The sequence below is a fragment of the Myxine glutinosa genome, chromosome 2, assembly GCF_964187855.1.
Source record: "Myxine glutinosa chromosome 2, kmMyxGlut1.1, whole genome shotgun sequence".
Classification (NCBI taxonomy): domain Eukaryota; kingdom Metazoa; phylum Chordata; class Myxini; order Myxiniformes; family Myxinidae; genus Myxine; species Myxine glutinosa.
Genome location: NC_136262.1, coordinates 32,973,168 through 32,996,196, shown reverse-complemented (window position 1 = coordinate 32,996,196; position 23,029 = coordinate 32,973,168). Strand labels below are relative to the sequence as shown.

Below are 23,029 nucleotides of genomic sequence, written 5' to 3'. Positions count from 1 at the left end.
GATTGAAACGTTCATTTATTACTACACCCTTGCCCAGAACTCTGATGGATATTGCCTGATCGATTAATATGTTTCATAGCTGGCGACTTGGCTGCACAACCCGCAAAAAAATTGAGCAGGTCCCCCCCTAAAATTGCTTTTATGATTGCCGATTAGGCTAAAGATTTTAAACCAAAAAAATAACTTGCCTCGGAATAAGTTTTGAATGGACGGACAGACAACTGAAAACAAAACGGACCATGGGTTTCCCACCCCTATAAAATCAAAATTAATTCCCTCTGAAAAAGTACAGTGACATTGCCCGCAGACTACCCAACCGCAGACCAGGCAATGTCACTGTACCGGGACATTTCATCAATCAATGACAATATGCGGTCCGCTAGGACTACCCGAAAACAATTGAGCAGGGTTCTTCCCACGGAAATGCATTTTTGGTCAGCTCCTTGAAGATTATAAACAAACACAAATCACTTCCCTTTAAAAGGGTTTTCAACGGACAGACAACCAAAAAAAAACCGAGCAGATAGAATTGTTTTTGAACATCGATCATCAAGCGGCGTGGACCTACCTGGCAGAGTCTCGAGGAGTCGATCGCTTTCCAGCTCTTTCGTCTGACTTTCGCTTCCCAAATTTGTCTTCTGACTTTATCACTTGGAAATCTATACATCTTATATTTCCCAGATTGGTTTGAACAACCAAAAGCAGAACAACCAGTCATTTTGTTTGGCAATAAACAACATTCCCGTACCAAGCTGACGTTCACGCACGGTGAAGTTAGACACAAAATGGCGCCACGAAATCACGTGACCAGAAATCTCGGGTCAGCGCATGGCGCAACTCTCTTTATACAGGGACTCTAGTATGCACTAACTATGCTAGAAATTTCATGCTTTTCTCAAAAAATGCACAATTTGTTAAAATATGAGAGCTTATCCGCTGGACTATCTTAAACGGCATGTTTGTTTTCTGTTTCATTGTTACTCCTGCCAGGGAGTAATGCATTCACTTGTGTCCGTGTGTGTGTGTGTGTGTGTGTATGTGTGTGTGTGTGTGTGTGTTCGTGTGTGTTCGTGTGTTTGTGAACAAGATATCTGGAAAAGTTCTGAACGGATTTGGATGAAAGTTGGTGGGATGATTGCCCTTGGGATGAGGAAGAATTGATTAGTTTTTGGTGAAGCTCAGGTTATTATTCCCGATCCAGGAATTTTTTGAAGGATTTTTTTACCATTGGAAGATAGGGCTCATTTTTTAAAACATTATCTTCTATATATTCTATATTTAACATTGTGATATGAAAATAGTTTTAATATTTGTTGTAAATGCAGTTTAAACTTGTGGTTATGCGTTAGAGCGGTGTATTTTTTTTTTTAGCAGCGTCGTCTTCAATGTTCATTTTTTAAATTTTTATAAAGACATATTCTGTCCTTTTAAAACCACCAAAGTGTGTATTAGGTTTCTCCGTTTCATAAAATGTGTCGTTTGATACGTATAATGCTTTAAAACTGTTTGTTTTTTTGGACCTCAGAAGAGATATCAACATTTAGCTCAGCGAATGTCATTCGTGGTGTCAGTATTTGATGAACTTATAAAGACTTAGTTCCAGATTTGCCAATGGCTGAGGTATATTAACAAACGAATAAAACAGATTTGGCAAAATTCCAACTTTTTTTTTAAAAGATCGCATATTCACCCAGGGTTGAGAGGCTGAAGAAGAAGAAACCTCGCATGGACTTCCCAGACCAAATAAATAATTCTGGTTCTGCGATTTTCAGGTTTATTTATCTATATATCTACATATCTGGGCAGTGTCTGTTGTCACTGAACTACTCCCTGAAACTTTTATTTCCGTGGTTGTGAAGTGTTTTTAATAACGTGGTGGTGGTTTTGAATCACGTGGTGGTGAGGTATTTTGAATTATGTGGTGGTGAGGTGTAAAATGACGTGGTGGTGAGGTGTTTTTAAATCACGTGGCTGTGAGGTGTTTTTAATTTCGTGGCTGTGAGGTGTTTTTAATTTCGTGGCTGTGAGGTGTTTTTAATTTCGTGTTTCGGGGCTGTGAAGTGTTTTTAACTTCGTGTTTCGGGGCTGTGAAGTGTTTTTAATTTCGTGTTTCGGGGCTGTGAAGTGTTTTTAATTTCGTGTTTCGGGGATGTGAAATGTTTTTAATTTCGTGGCTGTGAGGTGTTTTTAATTTCGTGGCTGTGAGGTGTTTTTAATTTCGTGTTTCGGGGCTGTGAAGTGTTTTTAACTTCGTGTTTTGGGGCCGTGAAGTGTTTTTAATTTCGTGGCTGTGAAGTGTTTTTAACTTCGTGTTTCGGGGCTGTGAAGTGTTTTTAACTTCGTGTTTCGGGGCCGTGAAGTGTTTTTAATTTCGTGTTTCGTGGCTGTGAGGTGTTTTTAATTTCGTGTTTCGTGGCTGTGAAGTGTTTTTAATTTTGTGTTTCGTGGCTGTGAAGTGTTTTAAATTTCGTGTTTCGTGGCTGTGAAGTGTTTTTAACTTCGTGTTTCGGGGCCGTGAAGTGTTTTTAATTTCGTGTTTCGGGGCTGTGAAGTGTTTTTAATTTCGTGTTTCGTGGCTGTGAGGTGTTTTTAATTTCGTGTTTCGTGGCTGTGAAGTGTTTTTAATTTCGTGTTTCGTGGCTGTGAAGTGTTTTTAATTTCGTGTTTCGGGGCTGTGAAGTGTTTTTAATTTCGTGTTTCGTGGCTGTTAAGTGTTTTTAATTTCGTGTTTCGGGGCTGTGAAGTGTTTTTAATTTCGTGTTTCGTGGCTGTGAAGTGTTTTTAATTTCGTGTTTCGTGGCTGTGAAGTGTTTTTAATTTCGTGTTTTGCGGCTGTGAGGTGTTTTTAATTTCGTATTTCGTGGCTGTGAGGTGTTTTTAATTTCATGTTTTGCGGCTGTGAAGTGTTTTTAATTTCGTGTTTCGTGGCTGTGAAGTGTTTTTAATTTCGTGTTTTGTGGCTGTGAGGTGTTTTTAATCTTCTATCTCTATATATAAAGGAGGAGTGTCTGTGTGTGTGTGTGTGTGTGTGTGTGTGTGTGTGTGTGTGTGTGTGTGTGTGTGTGTGTGTGTGTGTGTGTGTCTGTCTGGATGTCCGCTTATAACTCAAGAACTACACATCGGAGAAAAGTTTTAGACACAGATTCGGAATCAGCATAAAATCCCGGTGGTTTTAGGCTACGTTTTATTTTAATATCAATGGTTTAAAAAAACCGCGCCAGCTGCAATTCCATGGTGTAATTTGTAGCGGCGCTAGACGTTCGGGGTGTATTGCAATGGTTTGTCGGGTTTGGCTGTGGGTCCAGAATAGCTCCCATTTCCTTATGTCCTTCCACTTTTATTTTGATTCTTCTGTTACAACGCCTTCCTTATTGTCCCCCGTCGCTCAGCGGAGCGAAAGGGGGACTATGGCTTTCCTCTCCGTCCGTGTGTCCGTCCGTCCGTCCGTCCATGCGTGCGTGCGTGCGGGCGTAAGCGAAGGACCGCATTCGAATTTGGTGTGTGGGTGCAACCCACGTCAAAATCCAAGATGGCCGCCGCCATGTATGTCTGATGCCATGTATGTCTGAACCTTGTAACCTGCATATCTTGAAAAATAAGCGAAGTACCAACTTCTAATTTGGTGTGTGGGTGTATCTAGGCATAAGGAAGAACGCTATTGAAAATTGGATCGCCACGTCAAAAGCCAAGATGGCCGCCGCCATGTATGTCTGAACCTTGTGAGATGAATATCTTGAAAAATAAGCGAAGTACCAACTTCTAATTTGGTGTGTGGGTGTATCTCGGCATAAGGACGAACGCTATTGAAAATTGGGTCGCCACGTCAAAGTCCAAGATGGCCGCCACCATATATATGTCTGAAACTTGTGAGCGAAATATCTCGAAAAATAAGCGAAGTACCGACGTCTAATCTGGTGTGTGGGTGTATGTAGGCAGAAGAAAGAACGCTGTTTAAAATCAGGCCGCCACGTCAAAAGCCAAGATGGCCGCCGCCATTTATGTCTGAAACTTGAGATGAATATCTTGAAACATAAGCAAAGTAGCAACTTCTAATTTGGTGTGTGGGTGTATCTCGGCATTAGGAAGAACGCGATTGAAAATTGGGTCGCCACGTCAAAATCAAAGATGGCCGCCGCCATGTATGTCTGATGCCATGTATGTCTGAACCTTGTAACCTGCATATCTTGAAAAATAAGCGAAGTACCAACTTCTAATCTGGTGTGTGGGTGTATCTAGGCATAAGGAAGAAAGCTCTTGAAAATTGGGTCGCCATGTCAAAATCCAAGATGACCGCCGCCATGTATGCCCGAACCTTGTGAGATGAATATCTTGAAAAATAAGTGAAGTACCAACTTCTAATTTGGTGTGTGGGTGTATCTCGCCATAAGGAAGAACGCCATTGAAAATTGGGTCGCCACTTCAAAATCCAAGATGGCCGCCACCATATATATATGTCTGAACCTTGTGAGAGAAATATCTCGAAAAATAAGCGAAGTACCAACTTCTAATCTGGTGTGTGGGTGTATCTAGGCACACGGAAGAACGCTGTTTAAAATTGGGTCGCCACGTCAAAATCCAAGATGGCCGCCGCCATGTATGTCTGAATCTTGAGAAGAATATCTTGAAAGATAAGCGAAGTACCAACTTCTAATTTGGTGTGTGGGTGTATCTCGGCATAAGGAAGACCGCTATTGTAAAGTGGGTCGCCACGTCAAAAGCCAGGACGGCCGCCACCATATATATGTCTGAACCTTGTGAGCGAAATATCTTGAAAAATAAGCGAAGTACCTTCTGGTGTGTGGGTGTATCTAGGCATAAGGAAGAACGCTATTGAAAATTGGGTCGCCACGTCAAAATCCAAGATGGCCGCCTCCATGTATGTCTGACCCTTGTGAGCGAAATATCATATCATAGCATGTTTTCTGCGTGTTCCACTTTGTCAACTCACATCACTTCCCCGACGGGGGACCTAGGCGTAACGCTTGTCTACCTTATATCCCCCCGACGAGGCCTCTGCATAATTTCATGCGACAGAATTTCATGCATTTTGAGTGAAAGAAGTGAGACGAAGTTGCAGGAGGAAGAGGCTGTGGAGGCCTCGATCGTGAGTGGAAATGGCGGGAATTGCGTTTGTATCGCAAAGTAAAGGATCTGCATTCATTTCTGAACTTGCATTGGTGGATTGTTATACATCTGCATTATTTTTCATTAAAAAACTTTATGTTGAACTTGAAGGCTCCAAGCATGGACTATATATATAGCCCTCATTGAGGTAAAAATAAAAGTAAAAAGCCTGCTATCGCTTGCAAAGCTAGCCGTTCCCCCCTCCCCCTCCCCCTCCCCCTTGCCCCCTGCCCCCAACCCCCTCCCCCTCCCTCTCTCCCCTCCCCTCCCCCCTTGCCTCCCCTCCCCCCTCGCCTCCCCTCCCCCTCCCCTCCCCTCACCTCCCCCCCTCCCCTCCCCCCACCTCTCCCCTCCCCCCCTTTCCCCCCTCCCCCCCCACCTCTCCCCTCCCCCCTTTCCCCCCTCCCCCCTCCCCCCTTTCCCCCCTCCCCCCTTTCCCCCTCCCCCTCCACTCCCCTCCCCCCTCCCCTCCCCCCTCCCCCTCCCCTCCCCTCTCCTCCTCCCTCTTCTCCCCTCTCCTCCTCTCCCTCCCTCCTCTTCTCCCCTCCCCCCCTCTTCTCCCCTCCCCCCCTCTTCTCACCTCCCGACCCTCTCCTCCCCTCCCCACCCTCTCCTCCCTTCACCCCCCGTTCCCCTCCCCTCCCCTTCCTCCTCCCCTCCCCTCCCCCACCCGGCAATGCAGGGTACTTCCCATGGCCAGCTGTACGTGGGCTGCTCGAGGGTTGGAAAACCAAGCAATCTTTGTCTTGGCACCAAGTAAGAAAACCAGAAATGTTGTATACCAAGAGGTTTTGAGAAATTGAAAATTGACAAAACGTCATGTAGGAAATGTACTGTGATATTGCTCTAAAATATACATGTTCTTTTCATCATATATTTGTATTATTCTTATTCAACCCGGGCGAAGCCGGGTACCTCAGCTAGTATATTATATACAGTCACGTGAAAAAGTAAGTACACCCCATGTAAAGTTTTGACTTTTTCAACATATTTCAACATACAGCTATTTGATCTTCATTTCAACAATATTGATAGATAAAGGTGATATAATATAACAAATATCATGAAACATTTACATTTTGGAGTCCATTGTATAATTTAATGAACATAATGCAAATTTCGCATGTGGAAAAAGTAAGTACACCCCTACACTTATCACTACTTCAAATACCTAAAATTTGAATCAGGTGCAAATGATTAAAACATCATTAGAGAGGATCTTGGAGGAACCTGTCTTATTTAAACCTCAGACATTTAGTTTGGTTTGCTCTTTGTTGTTGAAGTGTGTGACGTCACCATGCCTAGACCAAAAGAGCTCTCTGAGGCTTCAGAAAGTAGGTTATAGATGCCTACGAGTCTGGGAAGGGATTTAAAAAGATCTCCAAACAATTTGAAATCAATCATTCAACTGTCCGGAACACCATCTACAAGTGGAGAAGATTCCAAACAACTGCCAACTTGTTCAGGCCAGGCCGCCCCAGCAAGTTCAGCCCGAGAGCAGACCGCAAGATGCTGAAAGAAGTCTCGAAGAACCCCAGAATGTCATCACGGGACCTACAGGTAGCTCTTGCCACTGTTGGTGTCAAAGTGCACGAGTCTACCATTAGAAAGAGGCTGCACAAATTTGATCTACATGGGAGGTGTGCCAGGAGGACTCCTTTGCTGTCCAGAAAGAACATCAGGGCAAGACTAAAGTTTGCCAATGAACACCTCGGCAAAGACCAGCACTTCTGGAACAATGTGCTCTGGACAGATGAGTCAAAGGTAGAGCTATTTGGCCACAGTACCAGAAGACAGGTTTGGTGAAAACCAAAGACAGAATTTGACCACAAGAACCTGATACCAACTGTAAAGCATAGTCGTGGAAATATTATGGTTTGGGGCAGCTTTGCTGCATCAGGGCGTGGGCAGCTCACCATCATAGAATCCACTATGAATTCTTCATGGTACCAGAGGGTGCTTTAGGATAATGTGAGGCCATCTGTCGAAAAGTTGAAGCTCAACCGAAGGTGGACCTTGCAACATGACAATGACCCTAAACATACCAGTAAATCCACCAAGGAATGGCTGAAAAGAAAGAAATGGAGGGTTCTGGAATGGCCAAGTTAAAGCCCGGATCTAAATCCTATCGAGATGTTGTGGGGGGATTTGAAATGAGCTGTGCATGCAAGAAACCCCTCAAACATTGCACAGCTGAAAGAATTCTGCATGGAGTGGGAAAAAATTTCTCCCAGTCGATGTCAGAGACTGGTAGACAGTTATAAGAAACACCTACTTGAGGAACCTATATACCACCTATTAGAGCCAAGGGTGTACTTACTTTTTCCAGATGTAAAATTTGCATTTATGTTTATTTAAATTATACAATGGACTACAAAATGTAAATGTTTCATGATATTTGTTATATTATATCACCTTTATCTATCAATATTGTTGAAATGAAGATCAAATAGCTGTATGTTGAAATAGTCAAAACTTTACATGGGGTGTACTTACTTTTTCACGTGACTATATATATATATATATATATATATATACAGTGGAACCTTGACTTACGAGTGCACCAACTTACGAGTTTTCCGAGATACGAGCCGTCGCTCGGGCGGTTTATTGCTTTGAGATGCGAGCCGAGATCTGAGTTACGAGCTTACGCTACCCGCCACCAGGTGGGTTCCGGTCACGTGGTTATCTTGCCGTGCAAGTATCTCTGCCGTATATCGCGTATGAGTGCCAAGGGAAGAGAGGATGATGTGCTTGGATATAAAACACGCAATCGTCGAAAAACATGAGCGAGGTGTGCGTGTTGTCGACTTGGTGAGGCGGATGTGAAGGCAGCTGAAGATTTTATTATAACTTTTGCCGAACTGATAGAAGCCGAACGATACATCCCCCAGCAAATCTTCAACTGTGACGAGACAGGGCTCTTCTGGAAAAAGATGCCGAGGAGGACGTATATAACGGCAGAGGAGAAGAGCATGCCAGGCCACAACTTGTTCAGAGTGCCGGCGATAGCTCGCCTTCTCTTTGTGGAAAACACGGTGAGATCTTTAACATCCAACAACTAATGGGACGCAAACGGGGCGCCCAGTTTAGCGGTACACACATTGATGAATCACCCTGCCTGTGATTCACCCATGACAGGTTATAGCTGGGTCGGGATTCAAACCCAGGCTGGACAGTTTAGAGTCAAGTGTGCGTACCTCCTGTCCAGGCCATCCTGCCAACTTGTATGCTGCATACAGGTGAAATATAAAGTGCGAGATATTTTTATATATACTGTATATTTAAAAAAAAATTGGTGTGGTTTTTGGCGGGCTGGAACGGATTAATAGCATTTCAATGCATTTTAATGGGGAAATTTGATTTGAGAAACGAGCAAATTGAGTTACGAGCTCGGTCACAGAACGAATTAAACTCGTAAGTCAAGGTTCCACTGTATATATATATATATATATATATATATATATATATATATATATATATATATATATATATATATATATATATATATATATATATATATATGTTATGGTTCTACGCCGCCCTTCTTCCCCTTACCAAGGGGGGATTAATCCCCTTGTTCTTGCTGGGCTTGGCGGACCCGGGGCTTGATACGTCCCTTCTGAACAAACGCAGAGTAGGGTCTCAGGACCACTTCTCGCTCGTACCTAATTCCCTGCGCCGCCCTGGAAGCGAGGAAGGAAGCCTCACACGAGCCACGTGTGGTTTGAGTACGCTGAGCGGATTGAGTACCACGTGGTCCATGCAGTCTTAGTTAGTGGAACCCGATTTGAGCGATCCCATTCGTACCACGCTTAGCCAATGAAGAAACCACAGAAACGATTGAATGGAAGAAAGGAAGAACACAGGTTTAATTATTCCCACATGTATTTACAATGATCAGGGACGCAGAGACACAGAGCAGCCTTAGTCAATCTTAGCTTATTTTCCAGACAACGGGCCCATCACACTCACACAGGGAATTGCAGATGGGTAGATGTTCAGCCAACGCGTCGACGTGGTCGTCCAGAGACGGCCCCCGTCCGGCTCTCCACGGCCCCAGCACGTCCCGCGAAGATGGCAGCAGGTGATGGCAGGAACCTCGTAGCGCGTCTCTCGAACAAGGCAGATGATGAGGCGGAACGGCAAATGGCGGGACTCTATATATATGGCGGGCTGGCGATTACACAGCCGTTTTCCTCACTCACGCGACCTAATGCACTGTATAGTGATCGGCCTCAAACTCAACCGAGCGTCACGTATTAATAGCGCGTCTTTTGGTTCATGCGCGTCGGGCTTCGCCCGCGTATCTTGTGCAGCTCTCGGACGCTCACAACTCCTCTTCCTCCGTCCTTCCAGGCTGGCCAGTGCGCGCGAGTTCTTTGCTCATCAAGTCTTTCGCTGCAAGTCCTCCGCTTCAGTCCTATCGAGTGCAAGTTCCTGACGCAAGTCCTATCGAGTGCAAGTTCCTGACGCAAGTCCTATCGAGTGCAAGTTCCTGACGTGAGTCCTATCGAGTGCAAGTTCCTGACGCAAGTCCTTTCGAGGGCTTTGTGCAGCGGGTTATATAGCTACGCCCCCGAACATTCTGGAACCCTCTCGAACCTTCTCACCATGCCCTGTGATGCAACGCCGCCGCCACCACCTCTGAGCCCTGATTGGCGGCTCGTGCTTATCGTCAGCGCTTCTGCTGCTCCGCCTTCGGCTCCGCCCCGACCTTCCTCGCCTGCCTCGTGTTAACTTGCCCAAAATGAACCAAAGTTAGCGCAAAGGGGCATGAGGCTAGGGTAGCTGGAAAGTCGGTAGAAGTAGGGCCTATTCTCCTGGCTCTACTCAATGCAGAACTAACATAGGAAAAGGACTAAGCTTACAAATACTAAGACATAACTATACTATCGCGAGGCTACATGTTGCTTGTGTGACTAACTATGAGGGGGAAATTTTAACCTTTATTAAACTCATTGTACAAACTCAAAACCGCAACAATATATATATATATATATATATATATATATATATATATATATATATATATCTGTGCAGTGTCTGTCTTGTGTTGTCTTGTCTTGTGTTGTCACTGAACTACTCCCTCAAACTTTTGTGAAATCGTACTATTCCAACTTGACCCACGGCGGGAGTATGCGCTCTACTGAGTGGCGTTCTAGTTCGATTTGTGTTCAAAATATACCATTAAAATGAAATAAGTTGTTCCTCGATCATAAACTGACGTTTGTAGACAGACAGATGGACGGACATGAACCAATTGCTTAACTCCGCTTTTTGCCTCGCGTGTGCGGGGTAATTATTTCAAAAAGGTTATTTAATCGAAAATATCTACAAGTACTCACTCCATGAATTTACAATCGTTGATCAAATTGCAGAAATAGCAAAAGTAAAAATATATAAATCAGGTAAATATAAAATATAATCCCCCCTCTTCTTTTCCCGATTGTTCATTCACTTCCTTGTTGTGTCCAACTGTAGGCCCCATTGTCCCACTTCGAGGTTGTTGCCTTTTTACCACCAAACCTCACTGTTGCATTAACATAAAAATTGTATATAAATGTCTCGACTTGATCACCTTGCCTTTGTGAACCAGCTCAATCAGCCGGCGTGACAAAACAAACAACCATCTCAAAGCATAACCACCACCACCACCAACTCAACTTCACTCGACTCAATATCAGAAAAAAACACGTGTGCACGACAAGCACCACAATTAACTTGCAAGATCTTTGGAAAAACATTTTAAAGTGACAGTTAAAAAAAAAAAATCACTATTTCTCCCAAATAAAAGCTTCACCCTCAATGTGGACAATCACAAAGAAGTTTAATTTGTACATCGAGCCGAATGGATCACTTTGTTTTTGATAGTCATGGACTCATGTGGTTCGTGCCTGGACTTCGCTTAAAGTTTTGTTATTTTACAGGGAAATGTCAACCGAGTGTGAATGGAGTTTTTAAAATAATCTGTAATCTCTTCCTGATGTGATGTGATTTGATGAATAAAATCATCCTTGGAAGGAGGTGACGGGTTTGAGAATGATGATGCTTTCTGTGCAAGGAATGTGAAAAATTCCTTTTTAAACTTCATTCTTTTCTTCTCATTTCAGTGAAACGATACTTTTGTCCATGGGTAGGTCTGGAATCATTTCCCCCCATTATGTTATTTGAAATCTTCACTTTCATGGCTTATTTTTCTGTATTTATGAAATTTGTAAAACTTAATTAATTTGGTACAGCGATGGATGATATCTTTGTACGGGGTTTTAAATTCACCATAAATGTGCAGCAACTCACTGTATAATTTCAAAGAATGAACAAATCTGTGATACATTATGTTTCTGGGGGTTAATTCAAACTTGTGTTTTTAATTGTGAAGTTTTTAATTCTCTCATCTTCATGACAAACACTTGGTATTGGTAAATTACATGATTTAATGTGAGTTCTTTGTGAATCAGCCCCGTTTCTTCCGCAAAAGGTAAAAAATATTATATAACTTTATCCATGTATGATGTTATCAACAAGGGAAAGTTGAGACATGGGGGCCAGCCCAAAGGGGAGAGCTGTACTCCAAGCTGTGAATTCAGGCCTTCTAGGTTATCAAAAGTTGAGATTGGCCAAGGAAAGAATGCACGATGGAGGATGCCCAATCAGCAGTTGGCTTCAGAGGTAATATTGGTCATATGATCTGCCCAAGAAAACATCATGACTGATAGTCAGATTCACTATGTTTTTTCGTTCAAAATTTTGGTAGATTAGCAAAACTATACATTTTTGGAATATTCAGAGCATGAGGAATCCAAAAATTAATGTTTACATTTGCGTAGACACCTTTGCGAAAATGACACTCAGGACAGTGATGAAGATCTGTAAAAGCATATTCCTGAACGGTATAGACCTCGTAGATCCTGTGTATAGGACTTATAGTTCAATCTGATACTACCTATAACTTCCTATAACAACCTATAACTTCAAAGGACTTGCAATATCATGTATTATGTAATACAGTTATATCACAAATATAAAGACAATGGTTTTCAATTACCTTTGTTTGTTGCTTTTCTATAATCCTGAGCACTATTTTGAGGCCTTTATTGGATTCCTTGACCCAGAAAACATAGGATTACCATATTTAATTAAGTCTCTAGGTTGACTAGAAGCCGAGATCGCGCAAAATATGTATTTTATGGCGGCCATTTTCAAAATCCAAAATGGCGGCCATGCAGGTGTCTGTGCAAATGCCAACATTGATTTTCAGATTCTCCATGCTCTGAAGATTCCAAAAATGTACAGGTTTGCTAATCCCAAAATTTTGAAAGAAATTATATTTGTTAACATAGTGAACCTGACTATCTTCATCACTGTCCTGAGTGTCATTTTCGCAAAGGTGTCTACGCAAATGTAAACATTAATTTTTGGATTCCTCATGCTCTGAATATTCCAAAAATGTATCGTTTTGCTTATCTACCAAAATTTTGAACGAAATTATATTTGTTAACATAGTGAACCTGACTATGATGGTGAGTCCCAAAAGTTTCACTAAACATCTTGAAGTGGTTTGTTTCTGAAGTAGATGTGAGGGTTTGTCAGATGGTCCTTTCAGAGTAACAAGTTACTTTTCAGTAACTTTCCTAGTAACAGATCCTAGTCACTACAGAACAATCAGCCTTCTCCCAATTATCAGCAAAGTCATGGAATCCATCATTGCTTCGGATATGAAATCTTTCCTCTTCTCCAATGGCTTGATCTCTGATCATCAATTTGGTTTCAGACCAGGTCACTCCACTCTGGACATGCTGCTTCTGCTGTCTCAACAATGGATGGAGGTCCTCAATGCCAAACAGGAAATTAGAGCTGTCTCCCTCGATATATCACGTGCTTTCGATACGGTCTGGCACCCCGCTCTGCTCACCAAACCCTCCTCCTTTGGTATCCATTGGAAATCTCCATGCATGGCTGGCGGACTTCCTCTCTAGTCGTAGTCAACGTGTGGCCCTGAATGGGTTTCTCTCATCTCCTCTTCCTGTTCAGGCTGGAGTTCCCCAAGGCAGTGTTCTGGGCCCTGTGCTTTTTCTGGTCTTCATCAATGATCTCTCCGACTATCTTGAAAATCCTCTCTATCTCTTTGCTGATGACTCCACTCTCTGCCGCTCCATTCCTCATCCCTCAGATCGGCAGTCTGCAGCCTCCTCACTCTCTGCAGACCTGGACAAAATCACTGACTGGGCAAACAAGTGGAAGATGTCTTTGAATCCTGACAAATCTCACTCTCTTACGATGTCTCTCTGAAAAAACCGACTGGACAACCCTCCCATCCACTTTCTGAATAATCCTCTCCAAGAAGTTCTGTCACTCAAGCTTTTGGGTCTCACTATCTGCCATGATCTTTCCTGGAAAAACCACATTTCAAATCTGGCCTCCAAAGCCAGTCGCCGACTGGGCATCCTGGGTCGTGCAAAGTCCTTCCTTGGCACACCTGAGCTCCTCACCACATAGAAGGCTTTCATCCGCAGCTCAATGGAATACTGCTCTCCCCTCTGGGCTGGTGCTGCTCCCTCACACCTAGCTCGTCTCACGCTGTTGAAACCAAAGCGTTCAGAATCATTGGAATCTCCCGCGATGAAGCTAACTCCAAGGGCCTTTCACTCACTCATCGCAGGCAGGTTGGTGGTCTTTCTGTCTTCTACCTACTCCTCTCCGGCCTTGCTCCTCCAGCTCTCTCTGGGCTCTGTCCCCCAAATATTCCTAAAGGTCGCACAAGATCTGCCTGCAACCCTCTTCTGGTTAAACTGCCAAAATCAAGACTCTCTGCTCACCTTCACCCTTTCATTTCTCTTTTCTCCCGCCTCTGGAACAAACTCCCCCACTCCCTTCAATCCCACTCCTCCCTCAGGTCTTTAAAGCAGCTGTTCATCACCATCTCTTATCTTCCCCCACCCAAAACCTTGATCTGTTCTACCCCTGCTAATTTCACCCCAAATCCTCTTTTTTTGAAATACCAACTTCTTTCCTGGAAGTCCTTGGTGTCCTTGTGTTTATATATCTGCCACCCCCCCCCCACCCCCTTCCCACGCCGCCTCCCTCCAAGCCCTCTCCCTCCCACACATTCCCGATGTCCCTCACAAATGTTGTGTTTATGTGCTTCCCCTTCTCTCCCCATCTTGTCTACCGCTCCCCTTTTTATACACATTTTTTTTGTTTGTCTGTTTGATTTGTTTGTGTGATAAATGTTAGCTCTTTCACGAGCCTCGATTATGTATACAAAAAAACAAACAAACAAAAAAACAACAACAGGGTGAGTGTGAGGAAAATGCCTCGGTTGAATGGTATTCCAAGTGTTGATCCAGCTCCTGATTGTATCAAGGTCTGTGGGGAGGGAAGAGGCTTCTGCATGCTGTCTGAAGGATGAGAAATGATATGGCCAAGAGTCGATCAAAAGCAGGATTGTCCAGGAGCCTCTTCAGGAGTATACAAAAAAACAAACAAACAAAAAAACAACAACAGGGTGAGTGTGAGGAAAATGCCTCGGTTGAATGGTATTCCAAGTGTTGATCCAGCTCCTGATTGTATCAAGGTCTGTGGGGAGGGAAGAGGCTTCTGCATGCTGTCTGAAGGATGAGAAATGATATGGCCAAGAGTCGATCAAAAGCAGGATTGTCCAGGAGCTGATGCCACAGGATTTTCGAGGGAATAAAAGATCATGAAGGGGAGGAAGAGGACTGGGCTCCAGATTGGGAAAATTGGCACCTTAGGGAACTCTATCCTTCACGCGGGAGAATGTGTGAGAACAGAGGATCTTCTTAAGTGGTATACTCTGCGAGTGGAAGAAGTCAGTAATGCATTGGAGGAGATGGCCTTGCACACCAGACGCAGAGAGTTTGGAGATCAGGGTAGGGTGCCAGACTATGAAATGCTCGAAATATGTCCAGAGAGCCGGCATTGCTCTCACGTCTGTGATTGAGGATTTTCATCCATTGGTGGGAGTGTAGAAGCATCATGTTCGGGGTAGAATGATAGGGTCGGAAACAATAATGATGATCTGAGATCAGACAGTTGGAGAAAAGGAAGGCTTTGATGCCAATTGCAATGCTAGATTCCATGACGTAGCTTATGATTGGAAGCAAGCTAATAGGCCTATAGTTAAAAGGTTCCATTACTGCGATGTTTTTGGCAAACTTCCGGGCAGAGAAAATTAACAAAGAATGAACAAGAGCAGCAGAGCAGATTTTTAGGATGCATGCACTGATGTCTTCTGGGCATGTTGCATAATCAGAGTCGAGGTTTGCCAGACACCTCTCCACCTTCAGTGTGAAAGACAGCGTCCAGGGTACGGGAGGTGAGGGCAGGGAATATGTAGGGAGTGGGGGCTCAGGTATGCAAGATTTCAAAGCAAAGCTGAATTGAGGCTTTCCGCCTTCTCAACAGGAGAGTCAACTACAGCTGTGGTACCACAGTGGGGAATTGAGTTAGTGACAAACTGCAAATCCGTTACCAGAACGGGGTTAACCTGTTGAACCTGAAGAGACAATACCCAGGGATAAACACCGATAAATCGTGGACATCTTGTGGGAGGAAGGATTCTGTTGGGGAGATAATATCAGGTGTACAATTGCAGCTTGGGTTGAGAGATTTGTCAAATTGTAGTGAAAACCTAGGATTTTTGAGGTCCAGAGTGCAAGAGAAGTGCTGTTGACAAGGACGTGAAAGAGGGGAGGAGGTGGGGCGGCACACTGGGGAAGCAGGGATGGGGCGGCAGGGACGGGGCGGCACACTGGGGGAAGCAGGGACGGGACGGCACGCTGGGGAAGCAGTGATGGGGCGGCAGGGACGGGGCGGCACACTGGGGGAAGCAGGGACGGGACGGCACGCTGGGGAAGCAGGGACGGGGCGGCACACTGGGGGAAGCAGGGACGGCTCGCTGGGGAAGCAGGGACGGGATGGGACGGCACGCTGGGGAAGCAGGGACGGGACGGCACGCTGGGGAAGCAGGGACGGGACGGCACGCTGGGGAAGCAGGGACGGGACGGCATGCTCGGGAAGCAGGGGCGGGGCGGCATGCTGGGGGAAGCAGGGACGGGGAGGCACGCTGGGGAAGCAGGGACCCGGGCGGCACGCTGGGGAAGCATGGACGGGACGGCACGCTGGGGAAGCAGGGACGGGACAGCACGCTGGGTAAGCAGGGATGGGGCGGCATGCTGGGGGAAGCAGGGACGGGACGGCACGCTGGGGAAGCAGGGACGGGACGGCACGCTGGGGAATCAGGGACGGGACGGCATGCTGGGGAAGCAGGGACGGGACGGCACGCTGGGGAAGCATGGACGGGACGGCACGCTGGGGAAGCAGGGACGGGACAGCACACTGGGTAAGCAGGGACGGGGCAGCATGCTGGGGGAAGCAGGGACGGGACGGCACACTGGGGAATCAGGGATGGGACGGCACACTAGGTAAGCAGGGACGGGACGGCACGCTGGGGAATCAGGGACGGGACGGCACGCTGGGTAAGCAGGGACGGGACGGCACACTGGGGAATCAGGGATGGGACGGCACACTAGGTAAGCAGGGACGGGACGGCACGCTGGGGAATCAGGGACGGGACGGCACGCTGGGTAAGCAGGGACGGGACGGCACGCTGGGGAATCAGGGACGGGACGGCACGCTGGGTAAGCAGGGACGGGACGGCACACTGGGGAATCAGGGACGGGACGGCACGCTGGGTAAGCAGGGACGGGACGGCACGCTGGTAAAAGTGATTTTGTTTGCTCATTCAATCAAACATGTTCGTGCTGTGGCCTGTTCTAATTAGCTGGAGGGAAAGTTTTTTCACGTTTGTGTTGACACATTTATGCTTAAAATTACCTGAAACATTCTACGTCCTATCAATAATCTTTATTGTACAATGCGATTTTGCTTAGAGAGTTTGAGAATAAAATGAACTCTGATCTGTTATTCTTAACTCACCCAAAACCCGATTTACCTGTTCAGGCTCGTTTCAGGTTTAACAAACATGGTCGTTCCAGCAAACAAGATGCTATCAAGACTGACGAAGAACCTGACAGACTTCCTGTAGTTGTCTTCCTAAACTCGTGAACATTTTCTTGTCAATGGAAGTAAAGAGTAAGTCAATGCGTATAAAGAAGGCTAAAGTTTCATGTGTTTTGTCCATCGATCTCTGCAATTATTTATTTCATGATCACATCCTAAATTAATCTTTTAACTTTGCTAAACAGATCCCCTTTCGAAGGTTCCTCTATTTCCTTCTCGTCCCTACTGATGCTCATTCATCCCCTTATTGTTTGTCTATTGTCCCATTCTTCCATTGTCGATCTGTCACCTTCTACCCCCTTTCATGTCACTCTTCCATGATTGGAGGACTTCTCGACTGCTTTCAGAAAAGACTTCACTTTTTCATTTCGACTAAAAAATGTACATTTCCAGAACACATTGGTGTCCAATTAGCATTACAAGCTTATACTGTGTTGTTTTGACAAACATCGATTGTTTTGTCTTTGTAGGGATGCATACAAGGAAGTACAAGGAATGTAAGAAAACAAGAAAAAGACAACTCCATCCATTCAGCCCAAGTGACCACCGATCCCACAACTTCGGGCAGATTACAATCACAACAGAAACAGAGATCCTTGAGGATTATTTTTAATTATTGGTTGGAGAGGATAAGTTTCACACATCATTGAATGAAGTGATTTGGGGGTGGGAGAGTTGTAGGGCGGGAGGTTTCACAAGGACCTCCATTGCCACTACCAGACCCGAGTAATGAATCTCTCTTCAGGACCAAAGGTTTTAACATCTGGACTGAAAAAGGTTTTTTTATAGTTTTTTTTTTTATAACTTAGAGGAATTGTGCCAAGAAGGTACGTCAGGGTTGTGTGTCTACTACTCGCTATCAAGGTGGGCTTCTGTCTGGGTTGTGTGTCTGCTACTCGCTATCAAGGTGGGCTTCTGTCTGGGTTGTGTGTCTGCTACTCGCTATCAAGGTGGGCTTCTGTCTGGGTTGTGTGTCTGCTACTCGCTATCAAGGTGGGCTTCTGTCTGGGTTGTGTGTCTGCTACTCGCTATCAAGGTGGGCTTCTGTCTGGGTTGTGTATCTGCTACTCGCTATCAAGGTGGGCTTCTGTCTGGGTTGTGTGTCTGCTACTCGCTATCTGCACATTATATGTGTGAAGATACTGCCTCTTATGGCCAACTTTGTTTTTTTCTATCGTAAATTTGCCATAGGTTTGGATTCATTTGAAGCAACTTGTGCTTATTTTATTTATTTTCTCTGAGGAGTATTTCCGTGTTACATTGGGCGACAAACACAGACAGTATTCGCCTATTTATGTTTACCCAGCAGGGACCCACCGGACATCTGCGCATTGTAAATGATGCGACTTCATTACTTCAATGGAACAATAGTAGATTCCCTTCATCCGGTATCTTTGTGAATAAACTGCATAAATAAAATATTTTGATGTCCTTTTGTTCCCCCTCCCCGTTTACCGATTAAACTCACACATGAAATTACTTCGTCTCTGAATAAAAATCTCAATTAGTCTCCGAGATATTCAACTTTTAAGACTCGAATATAGCTCGTTAAGTGTACCTATTGTCTAATACATTAGTGATGTAATTGATTGTGTCCAAATTCAAGGATGATTACATAATAAATTAAAAAAATAGACATAGAGTTCAATCTGCTGCATTTATTAATGAAGACAACCATGTAAAACCATATATCAGCATTTTCGAAAATTTGTAAGGAGCATTTTGGTAATAAAATCATTGACCTTGTGTACGACCTTGACCTGGATTTCTCAAGGTCAAACCCGAGTTACGCAATAGCGATATTGCCGAAATATTGGAAACTATACATCTTTGTTCATAATATTCACAGCTACATGTACCTTATGAAGTATTTAGCATGTTTAGGTTATTAAAGTCTAATGTACAATGTTTTTAGTTGCCAAGGTTTAATTATCAGTGACCTTGACCTATATTTTTCAAGGTCAAGCATGCAAAAATGCCACTATTTTGCTCCAAACGGCACAATTTCAGAACTACACAGTATAACAGGTATAATACAGGATTGTACAGTCTATTGCTATGTCCATATACTGTCAATAATCAACAGATCAAAGATTATGTTAATATGACCTTGACCTGGTTTTGTCAAGGTCATAGGCAAACCTGAAGCTACACCTGAAATTCATGTTTCCAAAGTCAAACTGATGGTTGGTCCGTAACCCCACACACACTGCTGTAGCAATCTCACACAAACTCCAGCTCCTTGAACAAGATGTCTGTGACAAATTGTTTGAACTGAACATCAAAGTCCACACAGTCATCAATGGTTTCTTCCATCTTCCAGTAGGATATGGTGAGGACTGTCCCTTTGCGCTTGGATTTCTGGACTAAGCCCTGGTAGCATACGTCTACACCGTCTTCGTCTGTCCAGGTATGCTGATTGATGCCTGCAGGCTCTCTGGGAGCAGTTCTGACGTGACGAGGTGACGTGACGAGCAAATTCCTTGTCTGAAATTATATTATTAGTCTGAGTAGGGGTTATTCCATACACTTGACATTTTGTATCTGGGAATCAGGGTTAAAATACCATGCAATCTGGTGACAACTGGAACAGCAAAATTGTAGTCACTTATTTTGTTATCAATTGTGATTATTAACCTTCCTAGTTCTTGCCAAAGATGAGTCTTGTGACAACAGACTGAATAGTGTTCAACAATTCATACTCAATGTACAAACCTGAGGTCCTCCCAGAATTGGGTACTAGACTTCCGCTGGTGGATCAGTTGACACATGACACTATTGGTCTGCTGTGCTGGCTGCACTCTGGCTAAAGCCAGACATAACAGGGAAGTGACCTGCTGGTATTAAAGATGACAAAATGAATAAAATGCATGCCATATAGTCTACACTGTAGGTGTGTGTTGAACGGCTATGTAGTAGCACGTGGTCCAAAGCACATGGTCTTGTTTACCAACAAGTGGTCACGTGATCTTTCTTGATATTAATCAAGTTTGAAAATCGGCCAAATAATGGACCCCAAAGTCATCAAAAGTTTCAATAACGAACATATTTTTATGATTAAACAAAGAAAGGGAGCGGATGGCTTGCGCTTGTGCGAGATTTCAATGGATTAGAATGACCACTGTCGGAACACATAAATCAACATGGCACCCACGGCGAGCGAAACCCGATTTTGTACCGCGGGTTTCTCCTGCTGACCATTCCCATCCACCGGCAAAAATTACACTAACAGAACCGGAAATTATTCTAGTTTATGCTGGTATTAATTGTTTTCATGCTACTTTTCAAAATATGACAGTATTTCAACAATTGTCGCCTACCCCAGTTTTCTCCCTCCCGGCAGCCATTTTCAAATCCGGATGTTTGGGGTCGGAGGCTCATGGGAGTTTGGGAGAAAGGTTTTTAAACAGTTGACATTCGATTTATTAGTCATACTCACCGACAATGGTGACGAGCTTCATTTAAAACAAAGTTGCAACCGGCACATGTTAAAAAAAATGGCCGCCATTACCGCTGATGCGAATGCGTGTCACGATCGACTGCAGCGCCCCTGGCGAGCGTGGTTGTGCCTACGCCTAGTCTCTGAATGATTGGAGTTGCCCTGATAAAAAATGGCTTTTGTTGTTAATCTTCCATTAAAGCAGTGGTTCTTCACCTTTTTCTCAACAGGGACTGACAAAGGTCACCGATAAATGACCACGGACTGCCAATTGTGAACCACGTACTTAATGTTCTCTTCAGTCTATACTTTCGCACGTCAGCAATCTCTAACTTTTTGGTAATTTTTTTTTTTTTTCAATTTCATAGTTTGCCTTCATTTGATCTCACCCACCTTCGAGTAAACATGAAGTGCTTGATGGAATTACCCCTGAAAACGTGGCGTTGTACTCATTGCCATGAAAAAAAAAAATGTTGCCCCTTGCACTGTCACGCCATGTGCTGTCATGGCGCCTAAGAACAGATCAAACCCTAACCCTAACAAATCTTCGCTTGTGTGTAAATAATATATGCAGGGAAAATGTAGTTAGAACTGCTCACCACATATTCACGAACATACACAGTGTGAAGGGGAACTGTTTCTGATTTCCCCAGCAGGCTCAGCTCTCCTACTCTTTTTGAAGAAGAACACCGTGGGATCTTTAACGTCGGCCAACTCATGCTGGCAAACGGGATGCCTGGTTAAACATCCATTCGAGGGATGGGCACACACATTGATGAATCACCCCACCTGCGAAGCACCAGTATGACCGTTTATAGCTGGGTTGGGATTCAAACCCAAACTAGACAACTTAAGAGGAGATTGTGTGTGTCTCAAGGCCATCCTGCCAGGCCAACACTCCTTTCACTATGTTTGCTCTTATGTCCAGACCCTCCATCACATGTCTGTCCTCACCATATGTCATACATCATGGCCTATCTCGTGTGTGCACTCAGGCCAGGCTGAAGGAAACTCTACTCGTGAAAGAGAACAAATAAAAAAGAGCACTGTTTACAATTACAGGTTCCTTGGATGGCTGCACACATTATAAAGAGGGTGAAACGATATTAAAGTGGGGATTCCAATCCAAGACGTCGAAAGGAAAAGAGGTGGACAAGGAAGTTAAAAAACTAACCTGACACTGATATTGGGCTACCTGGACTTGTATTGTACAGAATATCTGAATTTGATAGACATGTAATTGTTATGTAATATTGTTTGATAGACATTAATTATGAATTTATCAAACAATTATATCCAACCCCTCCATCCACTTGGCCAATGGGCGATCTCCATATTACAGAATGGATAAACTCATTTGTTTGAAGATGCACAAAACAATTGAATAAGAAAAGAGATCGACACATCCGGTAACCTCATAATTACCAGCACGGATTTATTACCTTCGCAAAAGCGGAAGGTTATGTTTTGATCGCTGTGTATTTATTTGTATGTCTGTGTGTGTGTGTGTATGTTATTCGCATAACTCAAAAAGTATTCAACCGAATTGCATGAAATTTGGTGGGATGATTGGTTATTATACGGGACACATTTGATTAGATTTTGGGAGCAATCGGGTCAAAGGTCAAGGTCAAGGTCACGAAAAGGTCAAAATCGTATTTTTACCAAGTACAGAACAGTAGCTGCGGCGAAGGTATGCGCTCTACCGAGTGCCCGTTCTAGTTTACTGTGCGTAGGTGATTTGTCATCACAAAACATGTTAAACCGGATGGATAGAGTTTGTAAACATCGACATGACACCGATATGTAGCAAAGAGTTCAAATGTAAAACGTGGTTCTGAAAGTTATGGCTCGTACTCTCACGAGTTTGTTGTACTGTAATTTGTAGACAACGAAATTAGACATGAAAACGTCATTTGGCGCTTCATCCATGTTCGTGGCTTCGTGCTCGGGGCGGCAGACCCACCCCCCCCCCCAACACGCCCCCACCCTCACCCCCCTGACCCCACCCCTACCCTCACTTCCCCCCGCCATCATCAATGCGCATAAGTGTTGCGGATGCGCATCGGGATGTTTGTCTTGAGAGTGCGTTGGTTTAGTAGTTCAGAAGGTGATGGAAGGGAGTGATCAATAGGTGTGGAGCGCAGGATCAGAAGAGCCATGAATGGATCCACACCAGCAAGTTTTGCTTTGACGAGAATGTTCTTGACTATCTGAACTTAAAGTTCGAGGATGGGAAGTGAGGACTGGAGGTAACATTGTCAAATCCCCATTTCTCAGCGATGTTGGCAAACGTTTTGGATGCAGAGTGTGGCCCATTGTCTGTTACAACACGATCAGGTATGCTGTGCTCCGAGAAGACGGACCTAAACACCTGGCAGACTGCATCGCTGCTCGGACTACTGCTGATCCTCTTGACTA

At 44.3% G+C, this 23,029-nt stretch overlaps 1 protein-coding gene and 2 long non-coding RNA genes across 5 annotated transcripts in view; 1 reads left to right on the top strand and 2 right to left on the bottom strand.

Moving 5' to 3' along the window:
• The window catches only part of LOC144888246 (tumor necrosis factor receptor superfamily member 6-like), a 44,041-nt gene extending 25,393 nt beyond the window's left edge, over positions 1 to 18,648 (top strand). For all 3 annotated transcript variants that reach the window (XM_078773171.1, XM_078773173.1, XM_078773172.1), the window contains 3 exons: positions 11,238 to 11,260; positions 17,110 to 17,241; positions 17,640 to 18,648. In XM_078773171.1, coding sequence (XP_078629297.1) covers positions 11,238 to 11,260; positions 17,110 to 17,214 — 128 coding nt within the window. In that variant the 3' untranslated portion in view covers positions 17,215 to 17,241; positions 17,640 to 18,648. The remainder of the gene's footprint in view (positions 1 to 11,237; positions 11,261 to 17,109; positions 17,242 to 17,639) is intronic.
• LOC137422652 (uncharacterized) overlaps positions 1 to 23,029 on the bottom strand; it is a 1,758,619-nt gene that overhangs the window by 1,668,482 nt on the left and 67,108 nt on the right. The gene's annotated exons all lie outside the window — the stretch shown is intronic.
• LOC144891018 (uncharacterized) lies at positions 18,813 to 20,676 on the bottom strand. Its single transcript, XR_013622651.1, has 2 exons — positions 19,885 to 20,676; positions 18,813 to 19,656 (listed from the first exon to the last, which is right to left on the bottom strand). It is a non-coding gene; the product is annotated as an uncharacterized LOC144891018 (long non-coding RNA).